Source organism: Folsomia candida, unplaced genomic scaffold, assembly GCF_002217175.1.
Source record: "Folsomia candida strain VU population unplaced genomic scaffold, ASM221717v1 Fcan01_Sc004, whole genome shotgun sequence".
Taxonomy (NCBI): domain Eukaryota; kingdom Metazoa; phylum Arthropoda; class Collembola; order Entomobryomorpha; family Isotomidae; genus Folsomia; species Folsomia candida.
In genome coordinates, this window is record NW_019091196.1 from 11,126,352 (window position 1) to 11,152,504 (window position 26,153).

The following is a 26,153-nucleotide window of genomic DNA, read 5'->3' on the forward strand; positions in this document are numbered from 1 at the left end:
AATATAGTGTTCAAATGAGTTAGTTTATTTTTTCTCTAATATATTTTTCTTGTATAACATTTGATAATTATCAGCACAGATTTACACGATATAAAGTATGGATATCAGTACAACATTTCGCTTATCCCTGCCTATTGCAATACTTACATATTTATGTATTTAGTCTGTAAGTGAAAATCTGGTCTGATCAAACGGACCAAAAATCTGGTCATGAATATTTCTTTAAATACGGCATAATTACTCAACTAATAATAGTGTTTTCTCTACTCGAACTCTCTGTACAGGGTAACTTCACAAAAACATGGGTTTCATTCCATGCATAAATACGGCTCCTCCTGATAATAACTCTCAATCAGATATCACATCAGCAACATTTTTCCCCTTCTCTGCCACTCATTTCATACGCTTTAATAATAATTATTTAAATTACGTTAACACAATTCAACTCGTCAGTGTTTGAATATTCTTTATTAAGATCATGTTAAGGGAAAATTTGGATTAATACTCGTTGTGATCAAGTTTAAAAACTACATAATATGTATATAAATTCTTATGCAGGTTAACATGTACATAGAGAAAGGGGGTTGATATACACACTAATTACTACCCACACTCAACCTGTTGTTATGTTGCTCCAAGTGGAAGAGCCCAAATTGACCCATGAAACTTTAAAGAGGTACTACTCAATCCACATTTGCATACATGTATGTAGTTCATAATAAGTTAGCAAGATTGTTGGAAAACTTTTGCGACGCGGAAACTGGTGAAGTTTTCGCTTTGTGAAAATGTTTGTGATCTTGATTTAACTGTACATGGAAGACTCCTTGGAGTAATAGAGACAAATGTACGGATCAGCTAGCAGACGTTTCAAGTCTGGTGGGAAGTTGGACTCCTCCATCATGAGTTTTTCGACACCCTTGTTTTCTAGACTGTCCAACCATGATCCCATATTCGGTAATAACCGGACCTACAACCACAACAAGAATTAATTTAGTTTTAGTTGAATTGACAGCAATAGAGTTTCATTTACTGGATTTAGCTTGACTTACTTGTGGGATATTGTGTCCAGTTCCATTAACATTTTCAACTCGATCAGCCATCGAGTCGAAAAAGACCCACGGTGCTTTACGATCAGATCCACATTTTACAAAGGACACGAAATGACTCGTTTCAATACAGATGACGGCGAAAAGATCCATCGTGATTCTAGGAATTGAACGACTAGCATAGGGACTAAAATTGGAGTTTGAGGGAGGAGGAATTGAGGAAATTAAAGGAGTAGGATTTCGATTAAAACTTGGGTTTCCCCAATTTCCAATCTGGGACTGGCCAAAGTAATACCTAGAAGGATCGTTTGAGGAGGAAGTGTTGATGGCGTTGGGAAAATACTGAGATGCAGAGAAACTGTATTTGATTGGCATAACGGTTTGCATATGACCTTGCCGGTCTTTGCGTTTATGGATCTGGTTAACACAGGTCTCGCAAAATGCTGTAGATTCTGCTCCAGATCCAACAGGAGAGCAAATCGAGCTGTCACGATCTTTCCCACCAGAGTTAAACTTTCCATAACAGCTCGAACATTCGTGGGTTGCAAGACTCCCACAAATGATGCATGTTCGTGGGACTGAAAATGACAATGATAACAAATTAGCCAACTCCTTTTAATTAAGTACATTGTGCATTTGATTATACTTACTGTCTTCCAGAAGGTCCGTAATATCAATGGTCAAGTTTGGGAGGATTCCGTCATACATTTTATACTTGTTTCCTGATCGGGGCATCTGTAAGATGAGGGCTGGCTGAGGAACACCTTTTAATTTCAATTCTTGTAACATCAAGCTCTGCTCAAAAAGCTGCTGAATTGACGGGATCTTATGTCGATCCTGGTCCGTTTGCTGTACGAGAACTTGATGGAAAAAATCCGATTGTCCAGAAGAGAGGGACATGAACTCGCTTAAATTCAGTACTTTGTCAAATAAGAGTTGGAGAAATTCTTGGGGATCCATCTCCTCGCAAGTCAACTTTCCATCCAAGTGTTCCATTGTCTCCCGAAGCTTCATAACATTGCTGGCGTTGCAGTACAAGTTCTTTCGCAGAGGGTTTACAATGTCGTCACGTAATATTTTCTGGACATTTCTGGACAATGATTCGTCCTCTTCGTCCCTTCGATTGACAACGTGTCTATAATCCTGGAGGAGAATAGAGTCGAAAACACTGGAGAATGAGAACATGGAGAAGAGAGTTGCGTCCAAGTAGCAGGAATTTCGATGGCCTTGGATCCCCTTTTGCCGACCTGCAATAATACACGCAATGATTAGAAACTGATACACATAACAAATTATTGTCCTTATATATTAAATCACAAACAAGAATTTAAACTCACCATTGATTCGGTCCACATCTTCTTCTCGAATGGGTTGCACAATGTGTGGGATGGGCATAATTTCTCTCTTAGGATATTTATACTCTCCAGAAGGGGGATCGAAATGACCGTCTCCACAATCAACGACAGGTAATACGGCGGGTACGACTGTAAAGTCTCCAACCAGCAAGGTAGACTCGTCTAGCTCAGTCTTTGCAGGTGAGTTCCACGTGTGGCTGGTATAATCAACAGGTTGACTAAACTGCTGGCGAGATCCGTAATGACTTTGCTGCTCCTGAACCACTTGATTTCTCTGAAGTAATAAAAACAAACTCGTGAGCAGGTGCATGACAGATACGTATGATCAATGGTAAATTATAGTTTTGTACCTGATCAATCTCCAAACTCGTACTAGAACTGCTGCTTGGACTCGGACTGCTGTGTCCTGCACTTCCACCCCCACTGGTCAGTCTCTTGTTACTAACTTTCCGGTCGTTGTATGGGCTCACGGGAGAGGATGAACTCGAGGGGATGTTTGGATTGTAAAAGTAGTCGTCTTCAAGTATCAATCCCGCTACGGCCACTAATCCTCCACATTGAGGTTCACAGGTGAAGAGTTGGCGATTTTTGTACCAACCAGAGCCAAGTCCAAGTTGGCGATCCTACAAGAAGTAAAAGAGACAAAAGTAGTAAACTAGGCAAAAATTGGAATCCTTTTGTTTTACATACATATGTTTTATAAATACTTACAAATTCAATTCCGGCAATTTCCTCGTTTTCAATAATTCCGATCCACTTCACTTTTCCAGCTTCGTTCGTTTGCGGTGGTTCTCGAAGCCAGACGACTCTATCTCCAACTTTTACTCCTGAAATTACAACAAACAAAATCCAACATAAAAATAAAATCAGACAATTAAATTCTAACTTTAACCCTAATTATATTTAATTAGTCTTAATAAAAACCAGCATAGTCAAAGCTTCAAACCCCATATAAAACTAGTACTCAATGAACTTATACCCAGATCGTCCGGGGGTGTTGGGCTCGCGTCATAATCGGCCAGTGTGATCTTGTGGTGAAACTCTTTCCCATTGTTGCAACACTGACGACTAGTACATTTTGGCTTAAGTTGTCGCTCTGACCGGTACCGACCACTTCGACTATCGAGGGTCCGCTTGTTTTTCGAAATGGAATTCGGATTCGAATTGGAGCTGGAATAACTGCCAATTCCACTACTCGCACTCGTACAACTACCACTTTTTGACGAGCTATGAGAAGATGCTGAACCACAACTGTAGCTCGAGTAGGAATTTGTCAAATGCTTTTTCCTTGGGCCCGTGTAATAATCTTGGCGTAGATCTGCAGCTGCGACAACGACGGGATGTTGTATGGTTGTGGGGACATTAGTACTCGCTAGCAGAGTGGGTGCTGGTGGTGACACTGGTCTCAGCCCACCGTATTTTTGCTGCTTTTCTTCAACCTTTCGACTTCGACCCCCAGAAGTGGAGGAGCAAGAAAGGAAAAAGTTTTTAAACTTCATGATGATGATGATGGCACCAAAAGAATGGACTCAACAATTGCGTATCCAAAATATTTCTGGAAATTCAATGGTAAAATTTTCCATGAGTTTTTGTCAACACAAACAACGAGTATATCTTGGATGGAGGACTCTTCGTGGTTCGAATGGACGCGTGATTATTTTGTGGACAAAGAATGGTCGCCTTAATGTAATGGTTACCCATGTGTATTTAGAATTGAATGACTCTAATCAACCCACATATGTAAGTACCAAGAGTACCAACTACATTTGAAGGTGCATCGGATATCCGATCAATTGTAGAACATATAATTACGAGATGAAATACACCAACTCACTTCCCGTCCATGCATGTGACAAAGAATAGCTTGCCAAACAAAAGATACTTGCACAACGAGATACCAATGAGATAATGAAGTTGGGATAAACATAAGTACATGTAATATGTACATATGCACAACTATTTGCAAGTTAGAGGAACAAGCCCCCATTGTAGATGAATTTAGTACCACTACTACAGCGTCTGGGACATATAGTGGCAACCATAATTAGTAAAACAATTAACCTCGAGTGTCACCCTCAGAGAGATGAGTCAACCATCGCAACCTTAACCACAAAACCAGTTAATACGCAGTTTAATGTGGAGGCACACACATCTTATGCTAACAACAATTGATATATTTACATATTTATTTCGGATGATGTCACCCAACCACCGCAATGGTCTACTAATTGTAAGATTCCAATAGTTCATAATCCAACGCACAGGAAACTTTTACTTTCACTTGCGTCGTCATTCCAATATTTCTGCTGCAAGCATGCTTCAATAATAAGAACTAATTTTCATTTTCATATCAATTCACAGTTTAACAAAGATAAACCGATTTACCAACACAGTCGCATAATCAGATTTCGTTGGTTGACTCGAATTACAGAAGAACTTCTCATTCGATCACCAAACTCTTCGAAAAAATTATAAACACTTGAGTTGACATTCAAAACTGAAATCCATTTCTTTGTTGTAAGAAGAGCAAGCAATGTGCATTTCGCTTTCTAATTTTCTAATCCTCTTGATTCCTGCATCCACCAAAAAGTGCATCTGTATTATTATGCATGCGATGCCAACAAACTCTTCAGGCTTTGTGTACACGAAAAAAAAACATGGAATTGCCACGGTTCGTTAATTGGCTTTACTACAACAACTTGTTCTTCGTGGCAGAATCGAGTCATGTCATGTGGTTGTTGGTTCAAGTGGATCATCATCTGTCAAAGTCTCGTAATAAAATTGTCATTTTATACGTGCTTACTGCGGAGAGACACAAAACATGCCACCTCCCATAAAAATTGAGCATTTGCCATGCATAACGCAGAGGATGAACATTGTATGTAACTTGTTCTCATAATTCTAAACCTCAAGAAGTGTTGACAAATTCAACCACACCACCAGAACCATAACTTCTATTTCTAACTGATAATAAGTATACATCAATAAATGGTGCAATTTCAAAGGATTTCTACATGTCATAAAAATTGACGCTATCCAGAAAAAACCGATCCAGCCACGACTCCAAACTTTATAATTGTTGCGAATGGAATTATAAATCCCTCCATGTCACGTCTGAATGCATACTTATCAAGACACTTAAGTATTGTGGCTCATTCCATTTGTAAGCAACTCGTTTGATCGAGTACCAGAAAATAGAGGTGCTAAACCCTGCTCGCTGGGTTTGGCTGCCTGGCCATGTATTTTCCTCTCTTTTGTAAGAGAACACCACACAGCCTATACGTTGTCAATGTTCCCGGCCACGTAGGAACGCAGAATTATTTACTACTGTCTACACAAGCAGTCCATGTTAATTTTACCTTTTCGAAAAATCACCAAAACTCCAAGACGGACAAAAATCGCGTGAGGTTTTAAACTTTTTTATTTCCCCAGGCCCAAAGGCATCGATTGGCTTATCTCCCCATAAGCGATTTTTGTCCGTCTTCTTGACAATCAAGTTTTTCAATGCATTTCAAATTTCTGATTTTTTAGAATTTTTGACTTTTAAAAAATTTTTTCTATCAATTAATGATTAATGAATGAAATCCGTAAATGTAACCTACCCCGTTGAATATATACTTTGGCGAAGATTGCATTTTGAATGCATTTCCAAATTTTCTTATAACTGCTAAATCTTTACGAAAAAATTAAATTTTCAAAATTTGATTTTTATTATATGTTGTATTTTATATTATGCATCTATTATAATATTGTGGACATGATATCAAATGTGGGTGCGACGACGACCGTGTGGGTTCAGATGGAATGAGCCTTGTGCGTCATGAAGCAGACTAAACTAAACTGCCAAGCAAATATGTACATACAAAAAGGTATATGGATGTTTGATCGCATAAAATATCTAAGTTAAATAATCGCTTAAATTTTCGCTTTTCCATAACCAAAAAATAATGAACAATAGAACCAACGAAATGAAAATGAAACCACATCATCAAATATTTTCTTAAAGAGCTCCACCTAACTTGACCTTCACATGCACTTGGTCTTTGTCACGATGTGAGTACAATACGCAGAAGAAAACATGATGAATTTTAGGCATGTCGACCAAAACACGAATTATTCTCCATTGTCTGCCATCGTAATCATGTGTAAGTACAACTTTTACCATGCTCTGAAAACATTTCTAAAAGCCTAATAAAGTTGACAATAAACAAATAAGGTTGAGCATAGTGAGATGGAAAACAACTTTTATTATTGTGCCATTTTGTCTACTCTACAAATAATTTGTGCATCGACACGGCAAAAGTAATGCAAAGCACTACACATGAATTATGATAATGCGGTGGGATGACCCAAAAGTATCCAGCAGCAAAAGTAAGTAACTCGATTCACTGAATCGAAACCAATCTATTAAATTGTACCGAAATGACTAATGTCACACACGAACGAAAAGTAAATACGTACAAAAATACACAAAAGCTCGATATACCTTAATTTTGAGCATTCCTGTTATTTATGTAGTTGCATGTCAAATATCAACAATGTAATTGAATAATGATGGGCTAACCAGTACATAAAAATAAGGACCAAAAATTCACTAAGTAAGTATGCCACATCTAATAAAGAATATGCAATAATAATAATTTCTTTACAAAAATATAATATCCGACGGCACACGTCACCACACATCTAAATAGCTGACTAACAAGGGTTGTGAAAATGCCTAATAAAAACAAACTTAATATTTTTTCTATGCCGTAAAAACAAGAGTTTTGAACTTTTTTGCCATTTCAATTCCACGTCAGCAGACTTTAGACTTAAATAAACTGGCTGCATCTCTCTGTAACCAAATTATTTCACCTACGCAAAATGAATGAAGAAATTCTTGAGTCCATATATATATAAATTCATTTCGTATGCACTTATTAAGTCAAGCAGACATTAATATTCTCATCCTTTCATCCGAGTTAGAGGTCAAGTGTGAAATTGCCGTGTAAATAGTAAGTGCAAATAAATTATTCCTCTTTTGCACAGACACACACCATCCACCAGCCCATTAACAATTTAGTTGGCTACTACTAAACTAGAATTCGCATAAACTTGCAAATTTGCTGGAAATTTATGTCCAACTCCTGACTGTGCGGAGTATGAAGATGGAATATTAAGTAATAAAATTACCCATTTGATCACCACCATAAACAAAACACGGCATCATCACGACACGAAAATAAGAGTCGCATGCATAAACAGCAGGACACGAATTTCTAACCGTAGCAAAAATTCGGATGGCATTTTTTTTCAATTTAGTTTTTACACCTTTCAGTAATAGCGAGCGAATATTGCTCCAGTTTAGTTTTTAGATTGAATCTCTAGAGAATACAAGCATGTTAAGCATTGCTTATCACCCACCACTTATCGTAATGTAAGTGCACACTGTGAATTGGATGAATAGCAGAAAATTTACTACTTTTATATTTTAAACATTATCAGTTTAGCTTATTTGAATTTAAAAAAATGTACCTTCCCGTCCGCGTTTCCGACCAAAAATTGCGCCGCCAAAGTAGTCGGTTATTATCCCGAGAACCATTTTTACAAATTATATGTAACTCGTAGTAAGAAGACACAATTAACACAAATCCATTTTCAGTAGCAATTTCTTAAATATCAAGTTATTTTCAGCAACAAGAAAACAATAATTATTTCTATTTATTTGTTAATATGGCTGTTTCCAAAAGGTGAAAGGACACTACAGACCAGGCACACTTTCACGATATTCATAGCTGGTGAATGCATATTATGTCGCCATACGAATTACCATATCATTCAAAGCATACTAAAAATGAATCATAATCACCACCCAGATAAGCAACCAGCATGATTTCGTGGACATATCAAAATCAATATCAAGGTTTGAGATAAGACCAAAACCATGCCTTTAATGCTCCATTCACAGGTAAGTATTCATTGTATCCTAAATTTATTGATAACACGTGTATCCATATGTAGCAATACGCACTACTCATCTTATGTTGTACATTATGTACTGAACTATCCTATTATCAGTCGAGAGAGCGTACCAACATTACTAAATAAGGATGAGTAAGACACAACAAATATTATTGTACATACATAAATATGTACTAAAAAATTATTAGTCATCAACCATTGATCCAAACTAGGCAGCATTACTTAACTTAACTATCCATTAATAGTGACTTGTAAAATATACCCAATTAACTGTTTTCATTGCGAAACTTGGTCCCACTCTGTCTGGAAATGCGTTATCAAGTAGCAGAAAAAATATAGTTGTTGCTGGAATTTGCTCTCTCAAAGTAGCAATATTAACGAGGAAAAGTTCCATCAAAGAAATTATTACTACTCCGTACAACAAAAGTCTTATAGAACTTGCAGCACGTTGAGAAGATGGGACTACACAATAAATAATGAGAATTATGTAAACGATACAATTTCATCGAGCCCCTTATACATATACTTTTTCTCGCCATGTAATAATAAGTGCAAGTGTAAGCAAAATTCCTCAAGGATTAAATTATTAGCAAAAGAGGAGGCATGCAACAAAACAAACAGCAAAATCCAGCTTTCCTTGATCTCAATATGGAATGGACCGAGGATGATGATAGGATTATGTATATGACGACGACTCAAAGCGTCTTCTTGCCATCCTTTCTCGTACACATTGTTGAATAATAATCCTTTAGTTTAAGTCTTTGAACGCTTAATCGCAAGAAATTAATTCCTCCGTTTTCATTCTCACGAATTCTTCTTCTCCTTTCATAAGTCAACAGACGTCACTGACAAGGATGCAACTTTATGATTTTGTTTGTGAGCAAAATCCCGAATTATGTCTGGCTTTCTGTATCGTTCTTCCTTAGTTCTTTGAACTAAAAGCTTTCCTACATTCTTTTCAAGAGGGTTTAGTAAGCATTTTTAGAATAATCCAATTAACATGGAAGGAGGGATTCGTGGAGTTAAATGCATTTCCTTCCTTCCGTACTTTTGTAGAAGAAATGATAATAATCTCATTTGCTTTAAATTGTTTCACAGCCTATTTTCTCATCACTATAAGTACAGGTTGCATATCATTGTCCAAAACTGTGTGTTATAGACAGACAGAGTTCATCGTCTAAGCATTTACTTCAAAAGCTCGCCTGTCCAAAAGCAACTATGTATCTGCAGACTGGATGAAACACCGTATTTTATTATCCACATTGTTCCAAAGTATGAAATGCGTCAGAGCAAAGAGAGGAAATAAACAAACAAACAACAACAAAAACAGCGTAGTTTCAATTCGACTGACAATTCCATCATCTTATTTAACCGGTGCTTTTATTTTGCTAGCACGAACGACACCAGCATCTCGCTCTTTTAGAGCCTTGACACGAAACTACAAATCTAATTTATTTTCGTTTTATAACTCTTTGAAACTGATTGACGCTTGAAAAACACTTTATAAATGTTATATTCCTCTCCTCCAAGCATGCAAAAAAGTTGGGCGAAAAAGAGCGAAAAAAGAATTCATATACATTATACACACACATTTTTCACCCAAACTTTACTTACTATGAGTGTCACAACTTTTAGTTAGGTATAAATGACACCGTGCGCTTAAAGAGGTTGCAAAATGTGGCTGTAAGGCAAGTGTCGTAAATTTCTTTGTGTCACGTATATAAATTGAATTACAGGGAGGGCTGACGGAGACGTGGAGGATATAATTTTAACAACTGGGATAAATTTAAAAGCGGTCAACGGTACATATTTCACGGATCTGCCTCGTCGTCGTATTCAGCCCACAATGGGTAAGCCGTTATCAATCGTAAACCATGAAGAAATACGAAATTCGAATTTACACGGAATCAAATGTCTGATCACTTCTATTACAATTTTTTTCAACAACACGACATTATTCCTTACACTCATCCGACATAAGAATCCGTGTTGTTCGTGACAATAATACGCAAGTAAAATAGCAAAACATGCACTCTCTGCTGCTGCTATTTTTATGTAATGAAACAGTTTTATGGGTGCAAAATTTGGCACAGACTATTATAAAAACTATTATTATTTCAAAGTTACGATGATATCATGCATCAGCATTCAGCACCCAAAAGTGGCGTTATTTTGCTTTGTTGTTGAAAATTATGTAATCTTCAAACAAAAATCACGTACAGTTTGAAAATAATTGAGAACAACGATATCACAAAACTGTAGGTTATAGGTTTTCAGAATTTCAAAATATTTATCAACCACAATACGTATGAAACCAGCCAAGATAACATGTATCATCGGCTCATTAGCAATATGTGGTAATGGGAAAATATTATCAAAATTGAAAAAAACAAGACTGATTTGCATTACTAATTATCGCATGACGCGTGTGGTTGGTGAGTGCATTATGATGAGTAGTAGCAGTGTCCTATTTTAGGTGTGGTTGGGTGCTGTCTCATCTGTCTGTCTATCAGTATTGTTCACTTTATTTTAGTTTTTTTAATAATCATAAAAATTCATAAATACATAACCAGCAGCAGCAGCAGAAAAAAACATAAATTATGAAACCGGAACAATGGTTCATTAAAACAACTACGGAGAATGTGTTATATGTAGATTGGAAATTGACTTGTTCTATCTCCATCAGCAGTATTATTCTCATCTTATAGATGAGCACGTTGAACTCAAATCATTGAAATTTTGAAATAATGTTAATCACAAATTCTGTAAATGACGAAATTCATTCTCAAATCAAAAATTGCTAGAATAATCAAGAGAAAAAACTTAAATGTCCGCCCCTATAATTTACATGCTTAATTTCTTTTAATAAGGAAATTTGTCAACAAACATGCAAAATGTAAGCAGCAAAACTGTTAAGAGAATTTAGTAATTTTTTTATATTGTCTCATAGGTACGTACGGAACTACCATCATTACCCCAAAATTGGATAATAATAGCTGTACGTATAAATACAAAAGGGAAGTCGAGCAGTTACATATATTTATTTGAACTATGGCCAAAATTTATACAATTTTCCTTACAATAATCACTATTATATTAAATCATTTACCACACCAGCCAACAATTATGTTTGCTACAAAAGAACAGTATGTACAAGACCATCAATCATACAATCATTACAATGCGTGAACCCAACAGAACAGAAGTACAGCTTATTTATTAACAGTAAAAAAATAAACACTCGAGCAAATCCTATTAACACCAAATGAATGATGGATAATCTAGATTTAGCAGCAGAACAGAAGCAAAAGTTATTAGTCCTTACACAACAAGAAGGCAGGCATAAAAACAAAATAAAAACTCTCTCTTTTCACTGAAAAGTATAAAAGTATTCCAAATCAATTAGTGATTAACCCCGTAAACTGTAACCAAACACTTTTGATTTCGAGCATGAAACAATGCAAACCAATGAACTCTAATTTTGTGGGAGTGCATCAAACGCAATCTGGTTTCTTCATTTCATTTCCCTTCGCAATTCAGCCAGCATCGCGCTTTGAGACAGGATGACAAGGGATGAATGAATGCTCGGGAAACAGTAATTCACAAATATTGTCTTATCCCATTTATTTTATCATTTTACATCAATTAATGATAAATATGAAAAAACAGGCAAGGCTACCTAAAATGTGAAGAAGTGCAATTGCAACCATTTCCCATTTCCCACGACCTCGAAAACCCATTTCATTTATTTCAAAGCCGGCATTGCACCTTAATTTTTATTAAGATATTATAAGTAGTTAAAATAATTAGTACATTAATGTCACAATTAAATATTATTGTACATCCACAAATTTCGATGAACAAAACTCATAGACCGAATTTGTGCTGAATTGTCATTCTCTGTCTTCTCAAAGATGTTACTATCCATTCCAATCAGAGTGTGACTGACTGACTGACTGGCATTGTACATTATCCTGCACAAGAGATGCACTTCTGGTACAATGGATTGACTTGTTGCAAATTTTTGAATTAGCTACCCAGGTGGTTTCATAAAAGGAAATAACTAAGTAAATTATTATATTATGAGCGAGCGAGCAAGCAAGCGCTTGCTTGCTGCCTGTAGGAATTTGCAATCTCAAAGAAATAATGGAAAACACACCTGCAGCCATCGCGTCTCTCGTTCGTTAGTTCGTACTCAATCAGTCTCTCACATCAAGAAGATTGAAATCCAATTAATTCTGACACACGGCTTAAATGGATAACATATTTCGAACTGAATAGATTCTTCAGCGTGTAATGTGCGGTCACATGAGAGTAAAAAAATGCATTCCACGTTGTTATACGATATGATAAGTTCATTTTAATTTATCCCCCTTTAACTCGACCCGTGCCGCGGTGTGTAATCATATTTATAACCCTGCTATCTCCACTCGTGTGTCAATCGGAAAAGTGCAATCGAAGCATTAGATGTGCATATTTATAAATATATTCTCATATGTGTTCTACTAGATTGTATGCAGACTTGCTAAATAACTGACGTCCCACTTTCCACTATAATCTAAATTCGATTTCAGTCAGGATTCTCATCGTGTATTTCATTTTCATCAGCAGCGCAGGCAGTGTTTCGTATTCTATGATGCGAAACAATATTGCTCGTAAAATAGTAGACGGCTCTCTGCTCACTCTTGTTTAGGGATGGTAATCCGTATCCTAAATTAACCGATCCGTAGGATAGGATCGGATAAATACAGGATCGGATCGGATCGGATTTGCTCGCTTTAGGATCGGATCGGCTCCCGGTTCTACTCGAAATCCGATGCGATCCGATCCTAGGATCCGATCGTAGGATATCCGCGGATGATATGTGTGAGACACCTTGTGTCTAACTATGGAAAAACCAGCTGCTTTTCTTTATTTATTGGAACGGTTTTTGGTGAGTTCATCACATGGCGTACATTACCCGAATGAGCCGAATTATCCTATTATTTTACACCAGTTACTTTTATTTTGGCGTTGAAATCATACTAAATTGAATAATTTGAACGCCAAAATAAAAATAACTGGTGTAGAATAATAACATAATTCGGCTCATTCGGGTAATGTACGCCATGTGATGAACTCACCAAATGTGAAACGAGTTTACATCGGATGATCCGAGGATCCTGTGCGATCCTAGGATTTCATCGATTCGGATCGGATCGGACTGTCTGATCCTCGGATCCTCTATCCGATCCGTGTGAAAATCCGATCCTATCCGAGTTTTTACGATCCTAGGATAGGATCGGTTACGGATTACCATCACTACTCTTGTTTAATCGCATCCAAGCTCTAAGTAAAGTTTTCTTCCATATACTACAAACTGCTATTAGGATATTATATTATACGTTCATGCCTACTGCAATACAAAGTCTTATTATACAGCTACTGGTGGAAGTATGAACGTGCCAATTTCTAGGGCAGCGAGAACAATAAAATTATTACAGTCGCAGCAAAATGGGACAATGCAAACAAATAACTTTTGCTAGCGGATGTACGATATACGCCACGATGGATGAAAAAGGAAATATATTCATGTGATGAATGAAATGAAGGTGTGGGTAGCGAAGGGTAGATTAGATCCAATGTCAATCCTGCTCAATCCCCTTAAAACCAATTGAAGTACGAATTACACAAAAAAATTGCTAAAAACTCTACACCACATTTGTCAATTTCACATACTTACTTCTCCTGATAGAGATCACATTTCTGTAATCGATGCGACACTGACTGATCATCATCCTCATGGGCAAAATGCATTTGAAAAAAGTCATTTGAAATGTAATGTGACCACGTTAAAGTTCTCGCAAAAGAAATAGATTGCATTGCAGGAGAGACGGAATCGAATCTCTCTCTTTGGTTTCGGGAGGATTTAGGTGGTTTAGTATTACTTACTCGACCAACGCAAATAATAAGACCATGGTAAACAACTTCTCTTTTGAAAGGACGACGTGGTGTCACACGACGACACAGCAGCAGCAGAAAGAGTTGAATGGAAAAGAACTTTTACTGATGGCGTGATGGGTGTCAAGCCGTAAGATACCAACCACATGCACATGTATTCATATGTACATTGCCTACCTGCTCCTCCTATTCCTCTGGCTTATGTATTCAATGTATGTAATTTGCAAGTTGTCCCTTTGATGTCATTGATGCCTCGGTACAAACGGGTCTCAATGTCTGTCAACACTTTCATCAGAGAATTTTCCTTCTCTCTTCTCCTTAGAAGAAAGTGAGCTTTACCAGAAGACGGGGTTGCATTACGGGAGGCTCTCTATTTAGTCGGTGGACGTGACTGCGGGTGTCATCCTCTGATACAACTACCAGAGAAGATTATTTCTACATTGCCAAGTTCAAAAACCCTGCTTGCGTCAATGGCTATTACCTGTCAGCTAGTTTTAAGTACAATATTCTAGCGTGTTAAAAATGGTGACAAGAAGCAGGGCTTGGTAAACTTGGGAAATTTTATTAATTACTTTTTGAGCTCTATTACAATTTGTAATTTACAAAAATCTGGTCGGATTTGATGAACATTTTCCAGCAAAAATTCTGCCTCGTCATGATTAAGAGAAAGTTGACTGGAAAGTCGGACAAATATTTATTAGATTGGTTACAACTAATCCTAAGGAAAAGAGAAAATAAATATGTATGCAACCAACCACTTATGCATTTTCAGGGGATGGACACCAGATCGTAAAAGAGTAACTGAATTTAAAAATAAAAGTTCTCCAGCCAAATAGTCTCTCCTACTCAACAGTTGGTCAGGTACGACGGGCACCCAATACCAATAAAAACAACGGGATGGAAATAACATAAAAAGTTGTCGTATGTACATGTTATTGGACGGAAATGGAGCAGGTGGGTGGGTATGAGTTGAACTTGCTACAAATTTGTGATAAAATCTGGTTTCAGACTTGCATTTCCTTCCTATCAGTGGACACTGTTTATGTAACTTTCGCCCAGTTACAGCATAACGTAGAAACTAAATGCACAATCACTACTGGCTCTCGTTTACTACTGCGTTACGTAAACCTGGCGTAAAACCAACACCACTTTTACTAGAATTGTAAATAAATAGAGATCCTGGACGAGATGATGATGGGTGCATTAAATAAAGTCCAGTTCAGTCACAGCTCAGCTAACCTGGGCCAGTTTGATTCCATACTGATTATAAAAGAAAAATACATAAAACGCTGGGAACTCCACAGCTCAATCGGCCCAATGAGAAGAAAGAAAGACAAGACAGAGAAATAACGATGCATGGAAAATTTAGGTTCTCACGCTGAAACATTTTCCGACGTCAATTTTACCAGGGTTTATAATTATGATACAATTATCGTTAGTGCGATGCAACCAACTGGCTAAATAAGAATCGCCCCCGTCATCACGATTCTATTTTTGATGTGGAAATTAAATATGTACATACATAGCTTTCACAATATTGGAAATTGATCTAAACCAAATATTTAGAACAACAAGATACCCATTTTATCAAAATTGTTATTTTTAGAGTGGTTGATTGACGTCTTTCTTACAATCCATCCGCCAATGTAGATAGACGATCAATTTCTATCCAGTTCCGAACGTCACTGGGTTCGCAATTTCACCACATTTCACCCTGAGTATATAAATATATTTAAGAAAAACAAAGTTGCATGCGCTATGTATCGGTATAATTCTTAATTTAAATTCAGCCACGATATACTCGTTCGTGTTGAGTAATAACATTGGAGGATAACATTACTCGTAAGCTAGTTATCTGTAAGTCACCCAGCAAAGCACTAGAATTAAAAAAATATGTATACAATATTCCAGAGTAAGCAAACCACAAACTGCTCGAGTCAGTTATTTAGTATCGAGAAATTAATGATTAGTCATTCATCATCACTATCATAATTCTCATGATGATTCCAATAACCAACACCAATCCATATCTAGTTCGAGCTCTTGTAATAATAATAAAAGCCATTTGGACCGCAATTCTCTGTGTGAACTAAACGTCGAGAAGGTCCCATTATTAATATTGCCTTCTTCACACCATCAACAATTTTCCAATCCCGATTATAAGTGCTCAAAAACCCAGCCAGGACTGGAACATTTTAAAGTTCTCACGTGAGTGAGTGAAATATGGAATGCATGCATCATGCATCATGCATCATGTAATCCTAAACGTGTTCTATGAATAATGCTCACAGATTAATAAAAAAACTCAACCTGCACCTTCTCCAGCATAAGTTGTTCGTTCGTGGTGCATCATTTTTTTCTCTGCATATTATTTTACTACTTTTAGCTTCACTACCCTTTAAAGGAGTTTCTCATCATACCCATTTTAACAGAGCAGACTGCATTATGATTATTTTACTTTGCCGTCATCATCACCCGAATTCCAATAATTTTTAGAGGTGAATTAAATTCCTGCATTCCCACACCGCAAAGATCATCATCCATCCAGCTGCATTTCGAGGTTTATTATGTCACCGAATGTGCAGCAGGAGAAGGATATATACCTGAAAGGATTTGATTTGATTGCATTTAAACTGCCACCCACGATCCCAGTCGAACCAGCCAAGCTATGGTACTATAAAATGGAATATTTGTTCTAGGTCCCTCTTTACACTGGTAGTCGTCATTTGCTTGAGGATTTTGATTCACAGATTGCTAATGGCCCTCACCGTGCAACTCCTACCCCACCCACCACACCCAATATTTTCAATGAAAGTGAATGTCTGGCATGATTGGATTCAGTACACCCACTCAACTCACCAAAGCCTTGATTCTTGTATTCCAGGTGCATAATAAAATTCGATGACATATCGATCCCAAGGCCTGATACTACTAATTTGCGTCTATAATACCACCAAAATTCGACTTTATTCTGTAACGACTCTCTGATTGTAAATGTACTTTTGCTCCCACAACTCCCCGTCCTTGTCACCGTATCTGGAAGTCATTTCCATTACCAATCAAAGTCCAAAATCAATCCCTGTCGTCGTCGTCTTTCCCTCTGTCATCAGGCAAGAGAATAATAAGCTTTACTAAATTCTAACCAGGTTCTCACGACTTCAAACCCCACTACTTACTTAATCCTAAGTAAGCAGCATACATATCTTTCTCCAGTCCGCAAACATCTCACAATTCAATCTCGAATTCAACATTCATTTCCAATTTCCTCGTGTAAAAGTAAAGCTTCAATCCACTAGCCAGGCCAGCCAGCCATCGCCATTTCTAACTCTACATCGTCATCTTATCTTTATTCCCACAGGATCCTCTCTCTCTTTCTCTCTTTCTCAAGCTTACGTAAGTATTCCATGTAAGTAGGTACTATAGAATGGAGAAAAACTAACAGATCAACCACTCAGTTTACGCGAGGTCTTCTTTTTTCATTGAAATAATATATTTCTCTCCTCCTCATAATGAGAATTGATATTCATTCCAGCTCATTGCTTCTCCTTCTCGCGGAGAGGTGACAGAGAGGGAAGATTGATCTGGATTTTATCGCGGTGCCATTTCATCTCCTCCTTTCCCGAAAAAGGGGAAAATTTAAGTAAGAGTTAGACCAACACTTTTTAACAATTCTTTCCAGATCACCAAATTATATGCGGGTGGGCGGATGAAAGGAAAACTTACAGCTTGTAGAATCCCACTCATGTCATTTTACCAAGTCTTTTTATACCGCGTCCACCTACTTACCTGCTTCTAAATTATGTATAAGACCAGATTAAACTCAAAACTGGTGTAATTCAACCTCATCAAATTCAAGCTGGTGTTCCTCCTCTTCAAAACTATCTCAAGATGAACCCAGCTAAAACCATACTTGAGAAAAATAATGCGACATACGTAACATGATCCAGATTTTTCGTATAATATTTTTACACAATTTTATTTTTATCTATATCCGCCACCCACCTTTTTAATTCATCCATTTGCTCCTTACTGGACGTCCATCCATGTTATTACAATATGAGATTTGAGACAACCATGCAGCCAGCAGGAGAAATTATATCAAGCAGGGCAAAAGAAAAGCTCATCTCTCTCTCTCTCTGGCTCCTTCTTCAGATTTCAGCCTCTTATGCCGTGCCATTGGTGATGAGAAGATGAAATAGGATAAGATGTTCTCTCAAGGAGCGATACATGAGATAGGATTCGAGCAAAACTTTTTTACCATCTCAAACTCAATCCCAGGTGACTCATTTCACCTCAAATAATGCCCTTCACCAAGAAATGTGTGTACCTAACATGGAATACAAGTTGCCAGTAACCACCTCCTCCTCCATCCAAGATCTCTGTCGCATCGTAAAAGTGAACTTAGTTTAGCGAAACACGACACAATCAAGGAATCAACAATGCGATATGCCGCATCCTCGACCGTAGTATAGAAGTTTTTTTATATATTTTATTATTCATCCAGTCAACCAACCGCATCATAAGCAAGTAGGTGGATAGATAGATGGTTAGTGTGCCGCAGTAGCAAAATTGTGTATACTGCAGTCTAGTCAGGTAAGAAGAAGAAGAAGAAATCTTCACTTTAGAAAGAGATGTACTCACTCCATCCACTTATTATTTCCTACCAAAGCAAAGCAGCCACTCTGTGCAATGAGTTCTAATTCATCCAGTTTGCTGCTAACACAACTTTCGACATTTATTAGGAAGAGCACGAGCCAAAACCAAGAAGCGGCCACAACCACACATACATGACCGTACGTACATCCACCCCCTCGCTCGTTATTATATAGCGGCCAAAAAAAAGTTAGTTGTTCAAGTGGATGGGAGGAAGAACAATACAATGCAATGGTATGGCTGGGAGTAGAAGTTGTAGTAATAATATGAGCATTTTTATCGTCCTTATTCATTCTTCTTTTTCTTCATCCCGTCTCGCGTTCATCTCATTTTCTTGTCCATATCGAATGACAAAGGATCCATAAAACATTAATTCTATTTCAACTTTGCTGGAGGAGATGAAAGGACTGAAATAACTCGAGGGATCTCTTACTACAACCAAGACCACAATGATTTCATTAGTGGATGGATCGAAACCAATAACTTGGGCTAACAAACAACCGCAAGGAGAAGAATCTCAAATCTCATCTCTGATATTCACGCCTACACATCATTCAACCAAAGTCTGGGACCAAAACTCCTACACTTTTGTTAATGAACTTGAGACATTTTGTTAATGCAGGCAGGCCGTCTGGCTTTCTGCAACTGATAGATAGACCCCGGAGGCAGTTAAATATGTTATAGAGAGAGATCGTTTAACCACGAATTGACTTTCCACCTTTGTCTTGGCACACCATAACCATAATTTTATTTTTTAGGGGCATCAATTCCTTTGGAATTTACAATATTTATGGATTACTCATTTTGACAATGGGTACAGTGTACCAGCGCAAGACTAATTTTACGTCAAGCGTATGAAATAATTTTGAAATACGCATTAACCTCTGGGTAATGAGGTGATGAGTCAGCAAGTTATTTTCTGCCGTAAAACGGGAAACAATGAAAACATGAGAACAATGGAGAATAAGATTTTTTCTTTTGCTTTTAACCTCTCATTCTCTCATCATATGGAGAATATCTAAATGCCACGTATGTGCATTCTAATGGAACAAAATTAAACTTTACCAAAAATACTGCCTAAAATACTTGAATGGGAGAGCATTACGTAAACGAGTGAACTGGATTAGATAATGGATAGCTCAAAGTTTCGAATTCCTACTCCTCTTAACATGCCTTTGCTAAAATGAGGTTGATAATGGAACGAGACAGGTCTGTTTTTGGCTGCTACACAATATTCTTATTGGACAAGCACATGATTTAAGCCTTTTGCTTCAAACCACTACTAAACGCCAATTATCATGATGAATGCAGAAATAAGCACAAAAGAGCTGCTTCTCTCTCACACACGTAACACAGCATAATTCAAATTCAAACTATTACAACTCTGTCTGGCCAGCAAAACTTTATTGTCTGCATGAATAGCTGGGTTGGTTTGGTACTACGGCAAATGCATAAAGTGGTGGTGATGGTGAAGAAGAATCGGTGAACGAGAAAGCAAAGTGAACCACTTACCAACTTCCCTTCCTCCAAAACACCAAACTAAAAACTTGAAACTTTAGTAGTAGCAGTGGTGGAAAGAACAAGTGGATGATGAAGACGAAAACAGGATAATAAGGCGAGTTTAGTTATAAATAGCTAGACAGCGCCAGATAATAAACAACAATGGAGAAAACAATAAGGGACTCCCATTTACAATCCAGTCCAGCTGCTCGAAACTAAGGTACTTCTTCAATAAAGTTCTGTCTGCGGTAGTATAAAGTAGGTACAAGTGGTGGTTCTACTTGTGAACGAAGTATGTAAGCTGCAAATTTATAGATTTGCAAAGTGAGTGAGAACTAGAGCTGTGCACGGGCCCGATTTTTAGAAACCCGGCCCGCCCAGAACCCTACTGGAAAAAACCCGGCCCTACTGGGTTTCTCTGGACAAAAAGCCCGGCCCGCCCAAAACCCTACTGGAAAAAGCCCAGCCCGCCCGGCCCTATAGGGTTTTTCTGAAAAAAAAGCCCGGCCCGCCCAAAACCCTACAGGGTGGGGTTTTTTTGGGTAAACCCACCCATTTGCTGTTCGGCACGTATTTATCCTAAAAAACCGCATTTGCTAAGGCTCTCGGAGACTCGATTAGCCATGTACACTAGGTATTAATAAAAAATGCAATGTTGGACAAATCTGTAATGTAACACTTATTATTATCAGTATTTAGCAAATCTGTGTTATTTTAGTTTAAACAAAAATTGGTCTTGTAGAGCTTATTTATAATTTTGGGGAATAAACGTAAGGTCCGACAATGTTCCTGGGGATAGACAAGTATAATCTAGAGAAGTCGTAGCACTAGTGCTCGAAAAACTTTCTGGTTTGTCCTGCCGGCATTATGTGTCCAATGTTTGAAATTGCGGCACCGCATTAATTAGAAATGTCCCCTCGAGTTTGCTTTCGACAATTTTGGGCATATACATATGCTCACTTGTTGCTGTTTGAGCTTTTTGTAATTAACTTTCTTTAATTTTACGAACAAAATACGTAAATTTGAGTTTTGTGTAGAATTTAGCGCCCCAATTACATTGATGGATTGATTGTCTTAATCTCACTGAAACCGCCAGTGAAAACAATTCCATATCATTACAGATAACAATTCCGCTTTAGCTGGGGCTATACTATAAAGTTTTGTCTCAAATTGTCATTGTACTTTATCACTAGGGTAAATTGAAAAGCCCGAAGCCCTACAAAAAAGCCCGGCCCGCCCAAAACCCTACTGGAAAAAGCCCGACCCGCCCGGCCCGACTGGATTTTCCTGGGCAAATAACCCGGCCCGCCCAAAACCCTATAGGGTAGGGCAGGGTATGGCTTTTTTAGGGTAAACCCGACCCTACGCACAGCTCTAGTGAGAACCTCACTCAAATGGGGAAAGTAACTCGAGCGCATATTATTTAGTGGTTTGCAGAATCCTAATAATGCGACTCTAATAATAAAAGCGGTTTCAAAATGATCTGTCAAAAACCGTGCAGAATTGCGCCAATATGACACCCTCACCTCACAGTAAAGTTTCAAGTATCCCACTTTATACGTACGTACGTAATCTATCTGTTCCTTACGCTACAATTGAGCAATTTTGAGTGTCACATACTACTGAACTGATATACATGCATAAATAAGTACAATGGGGTGCGGAAGGGCGAAAACCTCGCCTTTTACAATGAGAATTTGCATTCCAATTACTTTACCACGACTGAATTCATTCAAGCAACGACACGCTTTAATTACAAAACATATAGAATAATGCTGGTAATTTACTTGACGCTTTATTGGGTTTTAAACGTAGCCTGCAAAATATTAAATTGTGTCATATGCATTGTCAAACTGTTTTATTCCGCATAATACACATTGCTCAATGCATACAAAAGTAATTCCTGATTCGTTCCCATATTGGTTTTGTGTACTTATTTGTTACAGCTCATAAATCAAATATACGTAATTCTAATAATGAGCAATTCGAATATTGGAACTGGGTTGAAAGGATACATTCAAACAACAATAAAGCCCTGCCTGACGCACAGACACGATAATGGGCTGGATGCTCCATTTAAATGATTCACCGCATCATCATCTACTAAAAAGCAGAGTCCAGTCCAGTTGTCCATCAAAATATTTGAATCACAGCATCCATCCCCATTAAATCTGACTTCCGCTCCACTCTTCCTCATCCCTCCACATCTGTCCATTTTCATTGCATTTGCTGTGACACGACATGCACGCCGTGTGACAGCAGGTAGGCTTGGGAAAATTTATCATACGTTGATCCCATGCAACCAATGTTGGGACATTTTGAGTCCCCAATCCAAACTAAAATACAAAACATTCTGCGTTCCAATTTTCCTACTAAATAAACTATGTATGAAACATGCGGAAATCGGTCTTCGCTTATGTACAATTCTTGGATGAAAATACATACAACAACGAACGCTTACTCAACAACGATAAGCAAACAAAAGCCTACAACAAACTTAAACACTTCTCCGTGTCTGCTGGAAGCTCTTCTCTAGCCGTTTGATTATTATTGGACCAAACACTAAAAGCTCAGAATAATACGTTAAACATTTACTCTGCTCACTTCCGATGTTTTAGTTCACTTGAGGTGAGACAAATGGGCATTGTCCTGACAGTGAAAACGCATTACTTCATTATTATTATTATTGGTATTATGCTAGCTAGCTACATTTATGCCTGGCAGAGTTTCGGGTTTCAAACTAGGTATTATTGACATTTATTCCTTAGTGTCATATTTTATTAAACGTGACTAATAAGAATTGACACTCTTGACTCTATACAAATTGTAACTGGCAACTGTTCTCCGAATCGAAATAGTGATAATCGATGTGACAAAACATGCATGTCCACTCACGCAATATTGGAAGATAAGAAGTAAATAAAAAAAAGTAGCGTGTAGTAAGTTGCTCGAATGCTCTGACAGCTTTCCAATCATCAGGTATTGATTACCAATATGAAAAAATAAATCTATCCGCCTGGTAAAACACACGAGCGACGACGGCGACTGCTGATATTCATCACTGTCAGTGTCAAAGTGATTACGGAATAATAATATTCCTCTTGAGTTAGTTTTATTTACGGGCAGATGCGAGATGCTCGTGCTTCTGCTGATATTCGTGCATGCAAACAAAAGTTATATTTATGCTACACCCTCGTCGATAAATTGATTCGATTAATGCAAGTTTACAAACCGTCAACATCAAATTGTTATTATACATTTTTTTTAGATAACGAAACTCACAGTTAGAGTTTTTTGTTTGCAGGCAACTAAACGTTATTATTGTCCTGTCGCACGGACCAAATATTGATTTTCTTATAGGAAGCGAGCACAAAATGACAGAGATCACTTCCTACTATGCATAATGCGCTGTAGTACAGTGTACACAAGATGTAAAAGGACCGTGGAGGAGGAGGCGAAAAATCAAGAAGGAAACAGGAACATTATTTTGCATAGCGTAATGAGAATGATGCATTATTTACATTGCTGAGAAACAGCATAGCTATCGGACAAGAACCTCATAGCGAAAATGCATGTATCTCGCTAAATCCTAACCTTGGGCAAACCATGCAGCAAAGAATTTGTAGTCATGTATATATGTATATATTGTTAACTAACTCTTTACATGTATACTGGATGCGATTAATGGATAAGATTCATGGCATAAGACATCATCACCAGGAATTTATCATCCCCCAATATAAGCTCTCCGTCACTACCATTTATTTATTTACCTCAGGAATAGCTTAGACAGGCCGTATATCATACAAAATAGTGAGGACAAATCGCTTGAGCTTGGAAAACCTCTCACAAAATCTTGCGTATCAATCTACCTGATTCACCTCAAGATGATTCATTATTATTACTCCACCACCAATAATAATCTCTTATTGTCATACTCTCGAGGTCACTTTTAACCCAAACAACAAACAATTTCCACTACACAACTTCCATCATCATCTTCTCGTAAAGATGAAAGGATGTAATTTTGCTAACTAATTGCAATTTTAATAAGTAGTGTAGTCATTTATAATGGGACACGAAAACTTTTAGTCAATAAAAGACAACCAACTGTGACTCTGTTGAGGTGGCCGACGGACGTGTTCATAAAGATTAAAGGGAACCTCTCTCTCTCTCCCCAAGAGGTCGAGATAGGGTTGACAAAAGCTATCAAATGTGATGGAGAAACTAAAACTACAACGAGCCTAATTTAATTCAAGAAACTTTAAATCGCCAAAAACTTATCGTAATCTTTGATGATTTTCAACAACTTGTAGGGTAATTGAGAAGGAGGATGGAAAACATATTGGCGACGATGAATATAAACGGAATACTGAGGAGTCAACTTCTTAATGGAGGACAGTAAAGATGATCGATACCAGACGCGACACGTTCACTGCACGAATTATCGAAAATTGTGTGAAAAATAACAATCTGTTTAAAATGAAGCGTGCATGGCCACGTTCTTATTTTATGTTTCGAACAAATCAAATTATCGCAAGTCGAAATCAAATTATCAAACTTCTGGAAAAACTAAAACGATTTATCAAGATTTGTCCCGCATAAAAATAACATTTTTGCAAAAAAATAGCAAACAACATGAGAAGAAAATATGAATGTAATAGTCAATAGTGCCGCAGAAAACCATAAAATGAAACATCTTTACATGAAATGTAAAGATAGAATACATAGGTAAGAACTAAAGATAGATTGTTGAGACGTATTTCGCATTTTTTTAATGCGAGTTCTGTCCTAATAACACTAACCAGTTCAACATACGTGAGACGAAGCATGATGCATGATGTGTGTGGAAAGTTTTAGCTAGTGAGATTTTCAAGTTTTTTAAACCTGCAAAATTCACATATGTGAACTTCTAGATATGATAACGCAGAGGAGACCATTTTTTGTCCATTCGTCCTTCAAAATAAACCACGAAGAGTCCAACCCGCAGCAAATTTTATTGCAAATTAAAATCTGCAAATAGACATTTCAAGTAATAAATGTTCTTTCATACCTGATTACACGATTGGTAGATTAGTTATACATCCAAACTAATTCCAAGTTTGTGGGGAATTGGAGATTTGTATCTTTTTTTAATAATTTTTAACAAGTTTTTACTACAAGCACCAATACAAAGTGTGATACAATAAATATCTATTAGAAAAGTTCCACAGTTTCGATTTCCATACAGATTGCTCTTAACTAATCACGTCCCACACGGAAGACATACAACAGAACTTTAACTTTTCGGTAGAGTTTTTTTTACACGGAAATTAAAATTCTTTGTTCAGAAATACTATCATAAAATCTACTTAAACAAGTCCAGAAAATGAGACAGAAAAATAAGATGATGTCATAAAATTAAAAATGAGAAGAAGGAGAGATCATGCACTATCAGATTTTAAAGAACACGACGACGACACAATTTATGTAAAAAAATCCTCTCTCGTCCTTAAAACTTGTCAGAAATGTAAGAACACAAACTGTCACAAAAAAATGCTAACACACCCAATTCAGCACGATTCCAAGAAATGGATCTTTTTTAATACTGCTAAAATAAGACTGACTGAACCAAGAAAGGTTTACATGCTATGTTTTAAGCAAGTGAATCAAATAAAGCGACCTTGTCGATCCCACTACTTTTTCTCGACTGAAG

General features: G+C 37.3%; 1 protein-coding gene across 2 annotated transcripts; it reads right to left on the minus strand.

The window, feature by feature from the left end:
• Positions 1 to 4: 4 nt before the first annotated feature.
• Positions 5 to 26,153, minus strand: LOC110849503 (ubiquitin carboxyl-terminal hydrolase CYLD). 2 transcript variants are annotated; one of them, XM_022096913.2, is made up of 8 exons: positions 25,512 to 26,153; positions 3,381 to 3,956; positions 3,113 to 3,228; positions 2,752 to 3,024; positions 2,384 to 2,675; positions 1,697 to 2,293; positions 1,050 to 1,624; positions 5 to 967 (listed from the first exon to the last, which is right to left on the minus strand). In XM_022096913.2, exons 2-8 carry the CDS (start codon positions 3,898 to 3,900, stop codon positions 803 to 805), a joined length of 2,538 nt encoding a protein of 845 aa, XP_021952605.1. In that variant the 5' UTR covers positions 3,901 to 3,956; positions 25,512 to 26,153; the 3' UTR covers positions 5 to 802. The 2 variants fall into 2 exon arrangements, with proteins under 2 accessions (XP_021952605.1, XP_021952606.1); XM_022096914.2 differs by lacking the exons at positions 3,381 to 3,956; positions 25,512 to 26,153 and adding an exon at positions 7,919 to 8,160.